General features: G+C 38.9%; 1 protein-coding gene across 1 annotated transcript in view; it reads right to left on the bottom strand.

Annotated features, from left to right (window-relative positions):
- The window catches only part of LOC146002902 (A disintegrin and metalloproteinase with thrombospondin motifs 7-like), a 138,339-nt gene that overhangs the window by 33,698 nt on the left and 82,890 nt on the right, over positions 1–21,751 (bottom strand). Inside the window, exons 7-16 of the mRNA XM_083140985.1 lie at positions 17,282–17,431; positions 15,191–15,337; positions 13,091–13,241; positions 11,371–11,460; positions 10,338–10,547; positions 8,227–8,332; positions 4,992–5,119; positions 3,552–3,672; positions 2,593–2,719; positions 1,204–1,321 (exon numbers count right to left, since the gene is read on the bottom strand). Coding sequence (XP_082997111.1) covers positions 1,204–1,321; positions 2,593–2,719; positions 3,552–3,672; positions 4,992–5,119; positions 8,227–8,332; positions 10,338–10,547; positions 11,371–11,460; positions 13,091–13,241; positions 15,191–15,337; positions 17,282–17,431 — 1,348 coding nt within the window. The remainder of the gene's footprint in view (positions 1–1,203; positions 1,322–2,592; positions 2,720–3,551; positions 3,673–4,991; positions 5,120–8,226; positions 8,333–10,337; positions 10,548–11,370; positions 11,461–13,090; positions 13,242–15,190; positions 15,338–17,281; positions 17,432–21,751) is intronic.

Raw genomic sequence — 21,751 nt, 5'->3', positions numbered from 1 at the left:
CAGAGCATTCCCTGACATTCGCTACGAGACTCGGCGGCAAGCGGCCCGGCAGCAGAGCTTGTCTTTCCCGGTGAACGTGGTCCGCGACAGTCGCTAGAGTCGGCTATTAAAAATACTGTTTTCATATTGTGTAGTAACCTTGACTACAGAAGGTGTTGAAAATGATGTCCCTCTGCTGCAACACATTCCTGGCATTTACACGTGCAAGTTCGTCTACTGTAATTCTCCCGATTTCTCGTACAATACTCTCTTTTAACTCACGGATGGTGTGCGGATTGTCTTTGTATACTTTATGTCATAGATTTTCCCATTTTTCTTTCCACTTTTATTCAGAACTGACCCTGTTACTCTAAACTTTTTTACGAGGTTTAATATAGTGGTCCTATGTGGAAGGGGAACACCAGGAAATTTCGTTGCAAAACGTCGTCGCACTTCTCAACAATTCCTCTTTCCGAAGTAACACTCGACAAGATAAATCCTTTGTTGTTATGTAAACTTTTGTGCTGCCATATTAAGCCACAATCTTCAACACACGGACACAACACATCAGAGGGAGGATTATACTGGCGTCAGTCTGCAACGTCAACAGAAAGAGAAAGAGAGCGAAGGCAGGGAGAGCGAAAAAAACAGACTGTAGCGTGCGACTGTCGCGGGCCCGTTCACCGGGAAAGACAAGCGCTGTCGCCGGGCCGCTTGCCGCCGAGTCTCATAGCGAATGTCAGGGAATGCTCTGTAGTATCTAATAGCATTGTCAAACAGGATTGCAAAATATTTTTTTCCCTCATCCCTCATACCTATTGAGGATATTGTAATGAAACTTCGCGGACGCATTACGTATAGACCATGGTATTTTTCAAGGCAGATTATAATCGGGTACCTATATCCAGGGCCCGTTCAGAGGGCCCGTTCAGAGGGCCCCAAAGTTACCAAAAGGTATTTTTCGGAGGGAAATTTCCCGAATTATCCCCGATTTTCCTTTCCTCGTACATGATGTACACATGTGCGTGGTACCATTTGAAAGCCTGTTCTATTCTGAAGAGAAAGACGTGTGAACCATGACACTCTGATGAATTGTGCTGAAGCAGTAGCTACTTAAAAATGTTACTACGCAAACTCAGAAAAAAAATTACACAGAACGGGAAACAATTTTGTCAGAAAATTTCACAGGGTAGGGGTTAAACATGTTTATGTCTAGGTACTTACATATATAACAATGTCTTCCTTGAGGGGGCCTGGAATGAGGATTTTCTCCCAGTCCTTCTCCCGTTCGTAGAGAGCAGAAGTCCCAGCCACTTCGTATTCTCCTGGTAGAGTAATCTGCCTGCGAAAATGATACTCTCAACGAAACTTACAAGAGAGAGGAGTGTATTCATTGCTTAGAGTACTTATTGCTTAAAGATAAGAGCACATGACTGTGATCGGTGTAATACGCTAAGAAGCCAGAAAGCCCAGGTTCGAATCAGACACAGTTGTATCAGAGACCTGTTGGGTCACTGACTAGTAAAAAAAAAAAATAATACTATTACATACTCAAGAAATGAATTATACCTATGCTGACAAAACCTATACCTAGAGTACATATTAAGGGCATAGCAAATTTCAATCATTTTAAATATCTTCCCTTTCAAGTTAATTTTGCCAAAATGCAATTCCTGTTTCGCCTAAAATGACGTACAGGTGTCGAATTGGATAAACGTGTGTTAATAAGGCATTAGGCGAAATGGGGTTTAGAGGAGACAATCTAAGTTACATTTTTGGGGGCAAGGTTGGCATAAACAATACCGGGTGTCCCAGAAGTCTTTCCCTGATTACAAACTTTATTCATATCAGCTATGAAATATAGAGATGTGAAAGTGGTGCCAAAATGTTGGACAACTAACCAAGTTTATTTGTTGCAGGTTTCAGTAATGTGGCTGTAGTGTAGCAGTGTCAGTGCCAAGGAATCCGGAATTAATGCGCTTGACATCGGGTGGCATCTTTCCATACAATGTTTCTTGTACTTGACAGGATTTGGGAATGAAGATAAATTCCATTTTTTAAATACCAACTTATTGATGGCAGATATTCTAGACGAAAGAATTCTGTAGATTTGAAAGTTCCTATGCACTGTTATTGGTGACCGGGTCTCGTGATACCAGAGGACATGTTGAGCTTTTTCCTGATTTGTGAGCATTTCCAGTTTTCTGGGCACTGACACTGCTACACTACAGCCACGTTACTCAAACCTACAACAAAAAACTTGGTTAGTTTTCCAACATTTTGGCACCACTTTCACATCTCTACCTTGTATATGGAGGATATGAATAAAGTCTGTAATCAGGGAAAGACTTCTGGGACACTCGGTATTTTATATGTGTAAATACATATAAAATCTGTCCATCTACGTGATTTGGGGTGGGGGCAGAAAGTGCTTTGCCCCCCCCCACCCCCAATCGGCGCCTCTGGGTAAAATCATCGGTTCTCTTCAATTGAACAAAAATAAAAAACATTCTAAAGTTTTCTCCAGTGCTCTGGTGTATGTAGAAAAGTATGTATTTTGAGGGATAGCCTAATAAAATATATTTATCTGAAATAAAGAGTATGGGATCTTACCGCTTTTCATTGAGGTAAAATTTATCTGATATTCCACTTCCTATTCCAATGTAGTTTTTGGAATTTCCAACCTCTTCTATTTTTATATTCCGCGAATCGGCCGGTATCGTAACCACTTCGGTATAGCCTGCGAACAGAGAAAGAAAATATCGTTGAATACATCGTTAAAATTGTCAGAATTCTATCGTCAAATCTCCTTATTAAAACTGTATTGAATATTTGGTTTACAAATACCTTAGTTTCAATTTTAAAAAGTTTGGAAACGTTTGCTTCAAGCTTATTGAATGATCACCTCTTCTACAATGTGCATCTGCTGGGAATCGAACATGGAACCTCCTGATTACAAGGTGACAGCCTCAAACTTTACACAGTGGCTATCAATGTGCGCTACGACCTCAGAGGTCTCGGGTTCGAATCCAGATCTGGTTATGGGTGTTCATTGTGAGTGTTCATTCATCACTCATCCTCATCGTCGTGACTAGCCGAAAGTGGAAGAAAAGCGATGCTAATAATCGAAAATCAACCAAATCAAAAGTTATGCTATCGGAGAGCCCCAACAGGAAGAACCACTATTTCAAATTTACACGTTCCCATTGATTTGATTTGATTTTTGTTATTTTCCGTCGCTTCTCTGTCACTTTTGGCTAATCGCGACGATGATGAGGATGTGTAATGATATGATGAAATTGATAAAAGAACATTCACAAAGAACACCCATGTCCAGGCAGGGAATCCAACCCAGGACGGCATTGTAGCACGCTGTTCTAACCGCTCCAACACGGACATCAGCAAGTGCCATTCAGAATACTCACTGCGAGCATAATACCTTAGTCAAACTCTTACTTGGTATCCAACTGATAGTATTACACAAAAATGTAACTTTGAGTGCTAAAGATAGAAGAATGTTAGAAAAGAGAATTGACGTTAGTTCGAGTACCGTTTACCTTGATTCTACTTGCCTGTTCCCTCTTTTGTGTCGTATGTACCATTAATTGTTCTGCACTGAGTCCCGTCACCTTGACAAATTCCACATCTGTCTTCGGTTGCTTCGGAATCAACTACCCAGTCGCAGCCGACTTTCTGCAACAGAATCCAAGCATTAGAAATGTAATGGTTTAAATATAAAAAGGTTTTTAATAGGGATGAGCATTCGAATTCGAATCCTGATGGATTCAAATCCTGGGTTCGTATCTGGAATCTGATTCTGTGATTCGAATTCCGAATCCTTGGTTCGAATCTCAAATCCAGAATCCTTGATTCGAATCTCGAATCCCGAATCCTTGAATCGAATATTGAATCCTTGATTCGAATCTCAAATCCCGAATCCTTGATTCGAATCTCAAATCCCTAGCCCTTGATTCGAATCTCAAATTCCGATTCCTTGAATCGAATCTCGAATCCCGAATCCTTGATTCGAATCTCAAATCCCGAATCCTTGATTCGAATCTCTAGAACGGCGCCCTCTAGAAAGTAGTTATGCACTATCCACCTTTACAATTCCAGTCCCTCCCGAAGGAAAAAATCCTGCGTACGTCACTGTGTCCGTCAACCTCCAACAGAAGCGTATATTCTAGGCTAGCTACGCTATCTGCGAAGCCTGAAGTCTAGAGAATAAAATACAGGAGAAAAATAGATCAAAAATTGTAAATAAAATTATTCATATCAATGAGATGATGATGGTGATTCTGGAGTTGACAACCTGATTTCTTATGGGTTGGCAACCTGATTTCCTATGAGTTGGCAACCTGATTTCTTATGAGTTGGAAACCTGATTTCCTATAAGTTGGCAACCTGATTTCATATGAGTTGGCAACCTGATTTCTTATGAGTTGCCAACCTGATTTCCTATGAGCTGGCAACCTGATTTCCTATGAGTTGGCAACCTGATTTCCTATGAGTTGGCAACCTGATTTCCTATGAGTTGGCAACCTGATTTCATATGAGTTGGCAACCTGATTTCCTATGAGTTGGCAACCTGATTTCTTATGAGTTGGCAATCTGATTAGTATACGCCACTGACCTCCAAATTTGGAGGCGGGAAGCAAGGCGCCTTTCGGTTCGACTGCTTGATCACACTCACCGCCACTGGCGCGCAAGCATTTCCTGTTACCGTAGCGAGGATTCTAAAGAAAGGAAAGACCATCTTTCCAGGTGGTTGCCAGCTAAAGATCTCAGGTTCGAATCGCGGATATGACACCGGGGTTTCATTTGTCACATTATTCACTTCGGCATTCATTCATATGGTCACGATTAACACAAGAGGTGGAGAAGCGATGTAAAATAATCGAAAAGGGAGGCAAGATGGCGGATCGGACATATTGGAAATAAAGCTCCATTTGAGGTGCATTTTGGCTTTAACCCTTAGTTTAGTTGGCAACACTGTCCCTGGTTCTACTTACCCTACAAACTCCAGAAATGCACATGTCTCTGGTTCCGACCCTGCACGGAGTCCCATCTGCAACAGACTCGCCCCACGGTACAATCATGCTGTCTTCTGTGTCGGTGCAATACAGCTCACAAGGGTCACCTGGGAATAAAAGATTGGACATCTTTCAATAGAACTGTTGGCAGGACTATCACAATAAAGATGATTTAGGTCTATACTCTGTCCAGGGAATCTCTGGAGCGAGCGAACGAAAACAAGTCTCTGCGCGAGTAATGACTCGAGAGCAGTGTTGCTACATGAAGGGAAATTTCCCTTTTGCAGGGAAATTCGGACCCAAATTTAACCCAAAAGGAAAAAAGGGAATTTCAATTAAAAATACCACAATTGCAGGGAAATTTTAAGGTCATCTGACTACATTATTACAGTTTATGTTATTTTCGAATTTCATATCTACATTTTTATGTTATTTATTTTGCTATTCCTACTTGTTTGTGCTCCTTTAAATTTATTGTATGTTGCTTGTATGTATCTTTGGAATAGTAACGCTGAGGATTAACGATTAAATAGATTCCTGACCAGGATTCAAACCTGGAACATCCAAGACACCTGGATGTCCCAGGTTTGAATCCTGGTCAGGAAATGATGAAACTGAAATGTGAAATTGTTTTAAAATATTTTTCATTCAACGGAATACTTAACTACGTACTACTACTTCCACCACCACCACTAATAATGCTGCTACTAGTACTACTACTAATTATTTATACTACCGGGTGTTTCAACAGAAACGCCGTGTTTTCAAATGATCCTAAAAAAAATAGTATATTCACAGTAATAATTTGTACAAGGTATATGTTATGATTGACAAAAGTCTAAAATTTAATATAATTTATTTTTCTATCTGTGTTTGTCAGGTGTTTGTAGTACAGAAGTACAGTAATGGAGGACAGGAGACTTTCACTCCAGCAAAAGATTCAGTTGGTGACCTGGTCTATTGAGTCACGCTCTCTTGTTTCTGTCCAACGATGGTTCCGGCTGGAGAATACGTGTCCTGGTCTTCGTCGGAAACATTGTCCAATTCGTCAGAAATGCTTCCAGCAAGACGGAGCTAGGACGCATACAACTGAACCTGTCCTGACCTTCCTTCACTGAAAATTCAACAATCGTGTGATTTCAAATCGCTACACACATTTCTTTCAAAATGGTTTAGAGTGGCCTCCAACTAGCCCTGATTTAAACCCATGTGACTATTTCTTGTGGGGTTACCTAAAGCAGGAAGTTTTCAAACGAGGACCACGATCAATAGATGATTTGAAAGCAAACATCGATCAGTGTACTGCGCAAGTTAGTCGTGCAGCCCTTTGTCAGGTATTTGACAACATGTGCAACCGGGTGAGAAAAGTGATAAATCGTCAAGGTGGACATTTCCAACATGTTTTCCATTAAACTTTTGGGGTTTCTCTATCAGATTATGTATTTTTTTCTTTTGCATAGTTCTAATAAATATTTTAAAATGACATTTGAAATCACGGCGTTTCTGTTGAAACACCCGGTACTATTATATAATTTGCTTAGGTGAAGGGAAAAATTGGTCCAAAAAGTGAAATTTTTCCCCTTGGAAAGGGAAATTGTGCCTTCATATTGTGGCAACACTGCTCGAGAGGACTAGTCCAATGAACACGTGAGAGGGAACGGGATTGCGTGGAGGGGAAAGCGACTGTAGCTACCAGCTGTTTGTAGCAGCGTGTACTACTTCGCTCTCCTTCTGTTTCGTTATGCACAGCCTTGCTCCAGGCATTTGGTCATTTCTAGCAGTCCGTAGCAACAAGTGGCAAAAAAGCGACATAAAATAACAAAATAAAATACAAACCAGTGGCGTGCAGCAAGCGAAAGAAAACAAATCATTTGCGCAAGTAGTGTCTGGAGAGGGCTCGGCCCAATTACGAATGGCGAATCACAAAAAACCTGGACGTTCTAAATTGAACATGCAACGAAGCCTAGCATCCTTGCATTAGGCGATTCCACAAATATCCTTTCACCTTAACATCCAGAGAAGACACATAGTTTTAACTAGACTTGGCAAATTTGGCTCTTGGCTCACGTTACAAATTTTCAATTTAATTTAAGTGTAGTAAAGTAACTATAAAACTATAATGTTACTTCTATTGTAAAATAGTAGCTCTGTTACAGTCATAGCTACTCACGTTAAAGAGTTGCCAGTTGCAATTCGAGTTACACAAAAAAAGTACTTGTAACTTGTTACTTTCGAACACTGCATTATATGTGTTTATTTTTATCACAGCTATACATGTAAAAGAATCAGGAATTAGGCCTCCCCGATTGCGTAGTGGTAACGTAATCAAGGGGTCCCGGGTTCGATACCCGGTGGAGTAGGTCCAGTCCCGATTAGCCTTACTGTGCATAACGTGGACTTAAATCTTTAAATTGGCGAGGTGAAGGACAAACTAAACAAAGTTTAAGTTGTACAAATGTTAAAGAATGAGGTTAGCTTTAGGTTCTCTGTGGAAGGGGCCCAAAATCGATATTTACGCCTCTGATACAAAGCCTCACAAGATACTATTATCAATCCTAGCGATTAGTACTCTGAAAAAATAAAATTGGGCGTATCCAGGAGCAAGATTCATGTATCTTCTATATATATAAAAATGGATGTATGTTTTTGTGTGGGTGTGTATATTTGTTTGTTCCGGCATAATTCTCGAACGCCTGGAGCAATTTCAACCAAACTTGGTACACTTATCCCTTTCAAGCTGAAAATAAATACTGTGAGGGTAAGACACCCCTGGCACCACTGGGGTGGGAAGAGGTGACATGTAAAAATAATCGAGAACCACCGATATTAATTCCGCACAGACATCCGTGACTCTATGCAATCCGCACAACGATAGTGTTTCTCGGGTTGTCTAACATTCAGGCTGTTGCGAAAGGAATCCATAGTTTTCGTGACACTCCCAATGCGGTTCAACTGCAAGTTCATCACCTATCGGCATGGGGGGTGAGAGGGGTTGAAAATAAAATGCCACAAATGACCTAGATTAGTGTCCAATCCATAGTTCTCGGAGCTAATTGGTGACATTCACGATCACATTTAAAATTAGTTACATTATACATTACAGTTAGAATTAATTATTTTCCTGTCTAATACAAGATTGGGATAAATAAATACCCGGGGAACGCCGGGTAATCAGCTAGTTAATTATAAAAGAACACAGAAGTTATAAACTCACTTTTATCATAATATGGGAGCCAGGTGTACTTCTGGCCGTGAAGTTCCTTGTCGTTAAAGGTGGAACACTGGGTTGCTCGGAAACTCGGTGCACCTTCCTCGCATGGCTGTGAAGGGAGAAAGAAAATGTCAGTTGCCGCCATTTTAGGGTTACACAGAAACAGATGACTGGCAACATTGTCGCTGTTGCCACATCTTGCTTGCAATTTGGGCGTTCCCGATAAATATAGTGTCATTTTGTAGCCGGTCTTTGGAATACAAATTATACAAAAATAAAATCAATATTCCATGAAAAGATATGTTATTTTCCCTTCGTACAAACAGAAGAAAACAGCGCCGGTAATGAGAACAGTGAAAAGTCAAAATTATGGCAGGAAATTTGTGACATAGATGACAGTGATTCATTGTTATTTTTCGGTTAGGGACTTAAAGAGTTACTTCACAAAACAAGTACGATTTTGGAAGCTTATCTTCCATTCTTTTCATTCCTATTATTTTACAGATCAACAATGAAAAACTGATACTACATGTGACACCAGTGGATTTCTGCCCAACTGCTAAAGTTCATCACATTCTTGTACTTCCTCTATTTATGCAGTCCGAATAATACCAATCCTCTATTTGAAAGTTTTTCTAACAATATACAATCTATGCTTATATTACATTGTCATTACTAAGGTCAGGATTGATAGGTACTATAAACTCTCACAATACGCAAGCAAAAAAAGCAAGCAAGCACTGAAAAATACAAAATAGATACCAAATTTTTAATTTTCTCTGAAATAGGCTTTCTCTTATGATGAGTAAAATAGCAACAGCACAAAAAAATGGTGTGTGTTAGTTTCAGAAATGCCTGAAATGGTTTTTAAGCTGAATAATTTATATTTCCTCGATAGGAAACAAAAAGGGGAATATGTACCCCTACAGCCAGCAGCACATGCTGCATCCTTCACACACAACCATGGGCGTAACTTGGGGTCTAATTTTGAGGGGGCAGAATCAAACTTGGGCCTAGTTTTTGAGGGGGCAGAAATTGACTTGGAGCTTAATTTTGAGGGGCCAGAATCAAGCCTATGACTTAACTTTGGGAGAAGAGATTCGAAAAGTTTTCCATCTCATAATATTAGAGTCCAGGATTATTTGATAAATAACTGTGACGTTTGTGAAATCACAAATATTACTCTTCATTACTCTGCTCCTCAAGTTCCCTAACTTGTAACACAGATAAGGGTATATATACCCTTATATGTGCTTGTAAATTTTAATAAACCTTAAAATTTGAGGGGGTAAGTGCCCCTCCTTGCCCCCGCCAAGTTATGCCTATGCACACAACCTTTCCAGTGAATGAGGCGTTAGAGCCTTGCCTCTCTTCTTCAGTGGATATGTAGACCGGTATGATGCAATCTGATTAATTGGAGATGCATTTTCCCTCAACTACAGTGCACTCTGATTGGCTATTAGCAACAGATGCACAACCAAGCAATAACACAAAACTAACGGACACGGTGAACAGGAAGAAAATAATCTCAAAATACGATAAGAATGTATAGATATTCAAACTATTCTTTTTATATAATTTTCTCATCTTGACCCTTTCTCAAGACATCCAAATGTCAATGTCCCTTCCAAACCCTTGTAACTCCAAAGTTGCAGACTAGCGAGGCTCTGGCGTCTGGGCTCTCAGCCACATCCAGTATAATCCTCTGTGAGGCTCGTGTTGTATCGTCAATATGTGTTTGTGATTGTCCCTTCAACCACCTCATATTATCACCATTCATCCTCATCTTCGTGATTATCCAAAAGGACAGAAAAGCGAAGTAAAATAAAACAAATCAACGAATCGCATTTTAGGCACTCAAAATGAAATTATGATTTAAACATGTACTAATGACCAAAAATAGGTACTGTAATACTCATATATTACTTTCAGAAATGGTTTAAACGGTTTTCAAAACTGAAAGCCTACATTTTTTGGGCCAAGACAAAAGGTATTCTAGGCTAAATCCTCAGCCTGCTCATTACCCATATTTGTGAACTGAATGCACAGTTATTTACTTTCTTCAACCACCTATTTAGTACATAGACTTTGTAACTATACATTAAAATGATTACCTGAATGTTGCAGACTTGATACCGTCTCCTTTCCCCGACGCAGTACTTCCCACCATAAGCTGGTGCTGGATGATCGCACTGACGCTCTGCGATGGACACCCCTGCACCGCAACTCCTGGAGCATTCACTCCAGGGGCCCCATTCGCCCCACTCTCCGTTAATAGCTTCTGGCTGGTCTCCTATTTCCACACACTGCTTGTCTAGGCACCACTAAAAAAAAATACAACAATGAGATTTAGCATTAGTAATTAGCTTTAGAGCACGTTCATGTTGTGAAATAAAGATGAGCAAATGTATTGGACAATCATTTGCAGTATATGACTGCAATTCCAAAGACTATCGAATTGGTTTAACAATGTCTCAAACCAAAGAGATATCTTCAGCTCATATTCGTCTTCTACCACCAATCTACAAGATTGTCCACAAGTGAAACTGGATTCTATTTAATCTTGGTATTGTTTTGTTTTGTTCTTTAACACTAGTCTACTGCTTTACTATTGTATCTTTCCTGTTTAAAATGGCTTCATTTGTACTGAAAATTTCAATAAACATATAAACCCTACACGAAATATTTCTATCATTCGTTAACTGACACCTTTACTTTGGATCTCTACTTATACATAAAATAGCTACTTAGACATTTGTAAGAAATCCATTTTTAATTCGGCAAAATGGCAGCCTTTTGTTGTTTATTTGGTTTATTTTCTCTGCAGTTTTTAGCTAATCGCCAAGATCAGGTTGAATGGTGGATATAATGAAATTGATGGAAGGGACATTCACAAAGACCATCCATGCCAAGGTCGGGATTCGAACCCGGGGAGCCCTAGCATAGTAGTACCCTGTCATAGGTAGGTGGCAGCCTTTGTGAATAAAAACCAACGTCTCAGCATTCATTTTGTTGCATTTTGAACATCCTGATTGTACAACAGCAGACAATAAAAATTGTGAAATACTATGAAGTTGTAAAATAAGTGTGTCTTTATAGTTAGCCTACTAAGTACGTACAAGTTTGATTAAAAGTATGAGAAGTTACCTTGTGTTTTCCGCAATGTGTACCCGGGGCGGCAGGTCGCAACATTGTGGTGCACATCTCATCAACCACACACCACAACCTACTGCAAATCTGAAACACAAAATTGATGTTGTTGTCAGCGAATTTAACAAATGTTTTTCAAAGTTCCTTTACCACATAAAATGAAGCACATCGGAAGCAGAATTGAAATCAAAAGCCTGATAACTAAGGTAAACCGGGGTATTAAGGACGACGGGGCATTAAGGACCGTGTGCTAGAATTTCGTAAAACGCGCAAAGAAATGCGAAGCGGCAGGTGCACCAGCCGTGTGCACGGCCTGTGATCCTTTCTTGTTTGTGTAAATAGTACTCTGCACACAAATGGCGTGTAAGCTGCGTAGTTAGACCGGGAAACGGAACCAGCCAAAAGGCAGACGTGTGAAAACGCCATAAGAACTGCTGAGCGGCTGTTATGAAGTTAAAAGCGCATCCTGGAACGTCTACGGCACTAACAGATGCAGAAGAATCACAATTAGAGGAGTGTTTCATTCTATTTCCTCAGTGGGGTTTTGGAATGAACAAAAAAGACTTGCGTGATTAAGTTCAAGATTATTCTGTTTCGAAAAAGAAGGACGTACCATTCAAAAGCGAACCGGTCCTTGATACTCCACTGGCTGGTCCTTATTACCCAGCAAAGGGGCAATTGGGACCATACAACCTAACTTTCAATTCATTGTTGTTTTTGCCTTTGCATTACATTCCTACTCGTTTGCGTTGTCATTAATGTAAACTAGAAAATATACATTCCAGAATGCATCCTGTTTGTGTTTTCTTGAACAGCTCCTGATGAATTTCTTCAATGAAATAGCAATTTGGTGGTCCTTAATATCCCGGTTTACCTCATAGATTTATATATTTAGAAAACTTTGGACATAGAATTCTTTATGTGGAAAAGACAGAACATTTTTTATGATATATTGTTAGAAGTAACATTACTAAGGGTACAGTAGTCAAAATGTAAATACAGAAATCTACTTCTGGGGTTTTGGCATGAAAATCTCAATAGCTCGCACAACTACACATTACGAGAGCTTTTTTTTAATATGCTATTAACTGCATTTGCAAAATCACCGAAATACACTCACTTTCGAGTATTAACATAAAAATCCTATTTCTGTGTATTTGAACGTAGTCGAAAGCAAACTGTTATGATTATTGTATAAAACTGATGTGATTTACGTAAGGCATTTGATTCTGTGAATCACAAAATGATACTTTACATACTTGACAAACTGGGTCTGTCACAAATATTGAACCAATGGTTCAAATTTACCTTGAAAATAGTAAATAAAGTTAATACATGTTCACTTCTAACACAAATATACATAACAATTCCGTGTAACTTTTACAAAAGAAATTGATTTTTATTAAAACATCCTAAATTCACTATAATTTATAATCCTTTTTGGAAGAAAAGCTAGATAATGGTAAAACTCAAGATACAAACATCATTCTTTTGGTGTGTAAGTTGTAGGCTTTTCAGTGTATTTGGCAACAAGCTCCTAACAATGGCAATCTTGTAATATTCATATTGAATTTGTTTATTAAACTGTGGACAAATGTAAGGTATTAACATTTTACACTTTTATGTGTGCTTGCAATAATAGCATCTAAGGTTCATGAACCTCTCTCTGTCTGAACCACCCTCATAATTAAAGAGCATATTCTAAGAAATAACCTACCTCTTCCAAGGGTGCACAGACAGCGGATGACGTTGGTCCAAACTGGAGTCGACACTGGTACTCCGCATCGTACATGGCTCCTGGGGGTAGGTCAGGGTAGCTATACTCATGATCTGCAGGCTCGTCATCCAGGCATTGCCCCAGTTCTTCACTAGAAATTGAAAAAGAATACATATATTATCTTGTATGGCAATGGTTCGTAGTTAAACCTGCTGTAGATTCGAACCTGCCACTCCCAATGAGTGATGTAGCTAATCATCATTCATCCTCATAAATGATGATAGCACTTGTTATAACGACAAGTTAAATGCTTGGCAGCAAAAGGCACAACTGAAATAAAATACCTTAAACAACTAGAAAAGGCAAATCGTCACTCGTTGGATTTTAGAACATTCGAAACCGAATCATACATGATAAGGATTAGGATAAATACCTGTCTAGACTTAGTAGAATGATGATGAAGTTAATATCGAAAAGTAAAATGAAACTATCCTTTCTCCAGGCTTGGTAGGTAGTTCACCTAAGTCAGGCAGACTGCTGTCCTTCTCTCCTTCCCAAAGTGCTCTTGCCTGTCTCTAATCAAATCGAAAAGTGAGTCCCCTGCCAGTTTGTCCTTTCCTCTAAACTCCTGTCTCTGGAGACTTCCTATACGCTGATACGTGAGTTTTTACCTTCCTATTATTGTAAACAGCTTACTACTTGCTTACCTGTTGTAAACCTTGCAGCCTCAATATATCAGGAAGTGGAAGTCTGCTTAACACTCGATTGTGCATAATTCAAATACCTGAGAGAAGTGAACAGTTAGAGTAAACAAGTGAATGAACCTTGGTGAATTGAAGATTCTGGAGAAAGTTAAAATAAAATAAAGAATAATCCTATGGATTGATACGGATTCAAGCTAGCGAGATGGATGAGAAAAACTAACTGAATTGGCCCAATATATATATATTGACGTCAATATGAAAAATATCATCCAGAATGAATCACCAGGGGAAGGCGACAGTGTGTGTGAGTATGTATGTATAGAAGTTGAATATATCATTGAAGTATTGACAATTAACAGTCACATTTAATTACTTCTATTCGTATTGTCGGACTGAAGTTAGGAAATATCTCATAAATTTCACTTTAACCATGTTTAACTAACTTAATTTTTAACATCACCATGAGTTACATTTGTAGCCTTTTCCCTGAAAGTGATAATATATGTATTCGTTTCTAAATGTATTTAATTAGCTATAAAAAAAACTCTCAAAAATTGTTTGATTAATTGTTACTGATCGTAACTCACAACCGGTAAGGTACATAGTGGTTGGAATCCTAATTTAAACCGTGGATGCAGTCCCTATTAGCCTAGCTGTGTATAGGTAAAGTGGGCTTGAAACAACCATTCCGTTTGTAAACTCTGTCCCAGGAAACTGTGGAGCAAGCGAACGAAAACGAGTCCCCTGCGCAAGTAGTGACTCGAGAGGACTCGACCAATGAACGGGCGAGAGGGAGTGGATGCGACTACCAGCCGTTTGCTGCAACGCGCACTGCTTCGCTCTGCCAACTCGCTTTCTCCCCTTCTCTACAGTTATGCACGGCGTTGTTCCACAGACTCCTGAGTTCTTGACAAAGAAGCATGTGAAATTTCTAAACACACTGAGGAAAGAAAGTGTTCAAACACAGCAAGAACAATTTCGTTGTTACTTTTTCAATCTAAAGATAGGCGTTTCTTGCAACCATCTTCTTACCACACCTGTTATATATCCCCCTACCTTCCACGAACAAAGAAATTAGATTTGCCAGTTATTTCCCTATTACAAAAACGAAGAGATGGAAATAGAGTTCCCCTTTCTTGAAGGGAAGACGGAAATTAGATTTTCTGGGGAAGAGATTCACTCTGGAAAAATTACAAAGGAGGAGTTGCGGAACAAGGTGCTTTCTTCAATCTGCAAAAATTTAAGAACTTTTTTTGGCCATAATTATGACGTAGATGAAAAAAAAATTAAATGACATTAGAATCTGAAATCTGCTCAGTGCGGAGAACATATACGTGCTACTTAGTGGATACTGATTTTCCGATCATACAAATCAGAAGTAAGGAATTATACTTACTCGAGGAAGTTAGTAATTGCACGTCGGCTGCAGTTGGACCACGCCACAGCAACGGTATCTGCTTCGAAGCTCGGCGTCATGACATGAAGTGTGCTACCATCTCGTCGGTTGCATCCACTTTTCTCTGTATCATGATACATTCCAAAACTACAAGAAATATAAAGAAAATATATGTAACATTTTGTCAAGAATGAACCAACATGAGTCAAAATAATTGAAATTCTACAATATCAAAGTTAACCACACAGCTTTCAGTGTTGACCAACTTGAACTTTTCCAGCGAATGCTGTGACAGTGTTTCAAAATGCTTATGGTCACTTACTCTAGTAAATTTATAAATATTTAGCTGAAATTGTTGTAGCGGACAACAAAATACAGGAACGTTATTGTATTTGAGGAAAATCGAACGAGTTTCAAGATGGTGGACGAAAATCTGTTTAACTCCACGGTGCTATTTTTTTTTCCAAAATTCTGTCTGGAATAGATTTTTGGAGCGCAAGGAATTAAACTCAGAGGAATTTTTGAGCCATTTATTGGGCCAAATTCTTCTACAATTTTTTTACAAATACAATGCGTAATTTAAGAGGGTAAAGGGAGGAAATTTTCAAATATTTTATCGCAGATGCTAGATAGATACCCTGGATGATAGGTATAATACTGCATTTAAGATAAATTGGTCAAAGCATTTCATGACAGCGGACTACAAATCTACAAAGGTTTGGAAAATGCATTTGGTGCTGTTCATGATCAGGAGGAATAATGACATTTTCAAAACTCTGTACAGTATTTTCTATAGCTTCCAAATCTAACCTCATTAGTCGGTTAGAGCATGCATGACTTGTGCAACTAGTTGTCTATAAAACTTTCGAAACATGCGTGGTTTAAGAGAGGCTAATTGACAAAGACGCCGATTTTGCGACAAAGAAAAATGCCGCAAGTTTAGAGATTTCGAATTGACAACGGATAAGCAGCACATGCATTTCGAAGCCTTGTTGAAGCCTTCCACGGTGATTTTTCACTGCGTCATTTCACATAGGGCATCATTTTGGGCTATAATTTTGAAACAGAAAGTTTAAAACATGATGTATAACCAGGGGCGCCGACTTGTCACAATTATTGAGGGGGGCTCTGATCACTGAAATAAATTAATGAATGACTCACTCTCTCCCTTTCTTAAGTTTTGGCCTCAGTGTTCGGAATCTCATAAAAGCCCATGAATTCCTCAAAAATATCAAAATTTTTATTTACAGTTCGAATGCAGAATATTAATTGTCCACGGATGGATATGTCACAAGTTTCGTCAACCATAATAGCAAAATATTACCGACCTTTAATATCTGCTACCATGGAGCGCAAAACAGATCCCCCTAATATATCAATGATTTCGTTCTGAATGTCATGTTAGAGCCATTTGTAGCCCGAACGTCCCATCCACTACCCTAGTTCATGCACATCGTCTTTTGAAACTCTTTTAGTAAAAATTTTAACATTACTCATAATTACATACTTAGTATGTAGTAATATGTCATGTGTTTTTCTGTTTCTGGTCATAGCCTTCCCAAAGTTGATGGTTTAGTGGTCTGAGCACCCAAAGTTGATGGTGTAGAACATTTCAAATGTGTATTTATGTGGCACAATTCAGAGTAAACTTTACAAGACAAACAAAATAATACAGATCCTCTTAAGCAAAATTATTTGGGGGGCTCTGCCCCACATCGCTAACATTGGGGGGCTAGAGACCCCCAAGCCCCATGGAGTCGGCGCCTATGTGTATAACTTAGGAGGAAAGTGGGTTAAGCAGTAAATATTATGAATACGGTAATTGCTGTAAATGAAGATCCTCCTTACAACATCTAGATTCTTCACGTTACAAGTAGGCGACTTTAAAGTCAACAATCCACCACCTACAGTAAATACTTAATAAAGCAACACAGTGTACCACTTCGTTGTCCCAACAATGGTGAGGAGCGTCTTAATTACTCACACAATGGCGTGATTGCCTAATTGGGAAGAGGTGTTGCGACTGGATCATTAACGCAATTAATTAGAATAGCGGTCGACCTTCTCTAGCCTTAAACAAAGAGGGCTTACTTGTGACCCAACTCGTGAGCGATCGTGTGGGCCAGCGTGATTCCATTATCCTCATTGACGCTGCAGCTTCTCTCTTTTTGGCACATTCCTGAGACATGGGCAACACCTAGGGTGCTGCAAGGCTTGTCCTTCCTTGCACATATGTCCTTTCTGAAAAGACCAATATTGCATTATATCATGATTATAATATTTATTTGTTTATTTAATTAAAGTTTCAGATACAGTACTGAAAGACCATTTTATACTGAAACTGTAGCAACAAGAACAAAATAAAAACAATAATAAAAATAAAAATAACAACAACAAAAAAAGACAATACAAGATGGCAGACGAAAAAAAAGAAATTGTTACACGTACATTCTTAGCGATTGTCGGAACCTGTGTTCTGACAAGAAAATATCGGTATTTACAGGCAGTTTATTATATAAGTGGGGGAGCCTATAGTAAAGAGACCGCTGTAGGAGAGAGAGCCTTGTAGCGGGAATGTGAAAGAGCTTTACGTTGCGGGTTGGCCGTGAGGGTACTCGTAGATGAAATTGGTTGACAAGGAATTCGGTTTTAATTTTGCCATTAATGATTTTATGCAAAAATTTCATGTCTGCTAGTTCGTTACGAGTGTGTGGTGACTGGATCTTCAAAATAGGTATAATAGCTGTTTTATGGAGGTGTCTGAGAGAAGGAATTCTATGGCGAGCAATTGCGAGGAAAAAGCTGAGGACAGAATCAAGCCTGGAAAGATTAGTTTTAGAAGCCATAGTCCAGATGAGGAGCAGTATTCAAGAATGGGAGAGATAAAGAATTTGAAATATATGCTAATGGCTGATTGGTTTTGGATTTCGGGGAACCTGTACAGAATACCAAGGAGACGCATGGCTCGTTTAGTAGTATATGTAATGTGAATATTGAAGTTTAGCTTTTCATCGATGATAACACCAAGATCTTTTTGAGAGGAAACATTTTTGATGGGACCGTTTTCGAGAGTATAAAGAGAGATCAGTTTGTTCCTTTTTAAGGAAATGGTAAGGCAGAAACATTTCTGAGGATTCAATTCAAGTTTCCACTGGCGACACCACAAAAGTAGTTCTGTAAGAAGTTGTTGTACGATTAGTGAATCGCGTTTAGATGAAATTTCTTTGAAGAGTTTACAGTCATCGGCAAAGAGAGGAACATTTATGGGAAGAGAAGACCTGTCGGGCAGGTCATACATATAAAGAAGGAACAAAAGTGGGCCTAAGACACTCCCCTGGGGGACACCGGACAGGACGGGTAGAAAGCTGGAAAAGGAACCAGAGAGGATAACACGCTGCTCTCGTGCATGCAGATAGTCTGTTAGCAAAGATAGAAGTTTACCGTGGATGTGAAATCTGGATTGTAATTTATGAAGAAGGAGATTATGGTTAATTTTATCAAAAGCTTTTGAAATGTCCAAATATACATCGTCAAGCTGGGAATTGTTTGAGATAGACTGAGTAGCATGAGAAAGTAATACCGATAGATTGGTCAAGCAGGAGCTGCCTGGAAGAAAACCATGCTGAGCAGTATTTATAAGGGGAGATGTGAACTTCAGCAACCTGTCTTTGATTATTTTCTCACAGATGATAGAGAGAGGTGACAAAAGAGAGATTGGTCGATAAGATTTTACAAAATGTTTGTCTCCAGATTTATAGATCGGTACAACATTGGCACGCTTGAACAGTTCAGGAAACACACCTGCATGAAAACATTTGTTTAGTAAGAGACACAGAGGATGAGCCAGGGAGTCAGCAGTTTTGCGAAGGAAAATTGTCGGAATTTCATCGGGGCCTAAGGAACGGCGCAATGGCAAAGAGGTGAGGAGAGATTTGACTTCTTGAGGGGAGGTTTTAATCGAAGAGAGTGTGAGGGAACTAACAGACTTTACATGAGGAAGAGGTTCGGAAACTGTCTCTGAGGAGAAATTTTCATGAAAAAAAGTGTTAAAAAGTTGTGCTCTTTCGTCTCCAACAGCGGTGTCAGAATTATTTACAATTTCCATAGGCACATGAGGATTCTGTTTTGTCGAATTTAATAACGAGTAGAACTTCTTCGGTTCAGCAACACACTCGGCTGTTATGTTATTTACATATTCAGTATACCTTGTTTTGAGTAAATATTTTGAATGTCTCCGAATATCACTAAACGTTTTGTGGGTATGTTCATTCGGGTACTGCTTCCACAAGTTCCAGGCCAGATTTTTGTTTTCAATGTAAGGATAAGAAATGATTCAGGCAAATGATATTAAAGAGGAAATAAAAAGCAGACTTAGTTCAGAAAAATGCATGTTTTCTTTTCTCTTCATAAACTTTTATCTTCTCGTATAATATCTAAGAAACTAAAACTTAAAATATACAAAACAATATGTGGATGTGAAACTTGGTCCCTTACATTAAAAGAGGAACATAAATTAAGAGTATTTGAAAATAAAATCCTTAGAAAAATACTTGGACCTAAAAGGGATGGTGAGACTGGTGAGTGGAGAAGGTTACATAATTTAGAACATGTCAAGATATTATTAGAATAATTAAATCAAGAAGACTTAGATGGGCAGGCCATGTGGCATGAATGGGAGAGGAAAGAAGAGTTTACAGGTTTCTTGTTGGGAAACCTGATGGTAAGAGACCTGAAGAAAGGCCAAGACGAAGATGGGGGGATAACGTTGAGACGAACCTAAAGGAAATCGGTAAGAATGAAAAAGATTGGATTGATCTTGCCCAGGACAGGGACAGATGGGAGGACTGTGTTGCTGCAGCTATAAACCTTCGGGTTTAAGAAGGCTAGAGAGTTAGTGATTCAGGCATTAGCACTTGCTTTTTATGTTCACAAGACCAACTTCTAACGTCCTTGAAGTAGTGAATTGTGCTAGCGCATGTCTCGTAACAAAGTGCTCAACTGTTGTCATTTCTATTGATTTCAGAAAAGCATTTGATTCTGTGTATTGTGAAATGTGAAATACTAATTTACAAATTTAACAAACTAGATCTATCACTAACCAATTAGTTCGAAGTTACCTTGTAAATTGAATATTTAGAGTAAAGTTACATGTTCACTTCATGCACACATACGAGGAATTAAGTGCAACTTGATTGATTGAATTACATTATTTTTCGTCGCTTTACTGACATTTTGGGCTAATCACGACGATGAGGATAAGTAATGATATTATGAAACTGGTGAAGAAATACTCACGAAGAACACCCAAGCCGAGATTCGAACCCGAGAGCCATGACGTTGTAGCACGCTGTGCTAACTACTTCGCCACGGAGCGTCACCCTAAAAGTACATCACACATATAATTTCATTTCAGTCACAGTAATTTATGTCAGTTATTATGAGGGTGATAACTTCAAACTAAAGCGTTCGTTGAGGGTCAACACTATTATGGGCGGAAATATGCCTCGCCGCCATAATTGGAAAAAATCCAATGGACGTCCATGTTAGCAAATATGAGCAACAATGTAAATTTGTGCGTCACGAAAGCAGGCATATTTTATTTTAGCCTCCATCTTGGTTTTATACCACGAGTGATCTTGGAGATATACCATTCCATTGCATTTGCGACCTAAAGTTTTTCAAAATAGATCTGCCGGACCCTGTGGCCGCTACGACGCCAAGGGTCCCGGGTTCGAATCCCGCTTGGGCTTGGTTGTTTGTGAATGTCCATTCATCATTTCATCACTCATCCCCATCTTCGCAAATTAGCCAAGAGGCACAGAACGCGAAGTGAAATAAACTAAATAAATCAATGAATCAATAAAAATAGATCTAATTGATAGTTGAGCAGATATGAAGAAGAATATAAATTTACAGATTGCTATATTTGTATTCGACCGCCATATTTGTTTTGTAACACCTGTAACTTTGAAGAATTTCGTTATATTGGGGCCAAAATGGTTAGATTTCAAAAGAGATCTGTTCCGGAAAAAAGCTTTCCTATTCATTGTTAGTCCTTAACGGGCAATATTCTTGAAAAAAAAATATTCCGATATTCATTTTCCAGGGGGCCTTAGTCTCCATTCTAGCTCGCCTTCCAGAAGTGGCTTGACTACTAAATAACTCATTCCCCCTCCTTGCCCTCTTCCATCCATTTTATCGTCTTCCTGTCGCTGTTATCCCCATGGTAGACAAATAAGCAAAGTTAATTATGTCGATCATATATCATAAAATATGTTACCTCGATTAATTTGAATGGCATATTTATCGCTTAGCTGTCTCTAACGCAGAGATTAAGGCAAATAAATATGATTTATATTTATAAGTTGGTCTTCTTGAAAAAGGCAGCTAATTTTATTGAGGCGAAGCTGAAAATAAGAAGATGGAAGAGATTTACAAGATCAAAGCGCAGAAGTTCTCCAAACAAATATGAGAGATGAATATACATTACTAAACTTTCTCAAAAGATGAATGGTAGTATATAATCGTACACAAGGTTTTGGAACTTGACATAGATTGCTA

This window comes from Lepisma saccharinum, chromosome 19, assembly GCF_977018435.1.
Source record: "Lepisma saccharinum chromosome 19, izLepSacc3.1, whole genome shotgun sequence".
NCBI classification, from domain to species: Eukaryota; Metazoa; Arthropoda; class Insecta; order Zygentoma; family Lepismatidae; genus Lepisma; species Lepisma saccharinum.
This window is presented reverse-complemented; position numbering and strand designations above follow the sequence as displayed.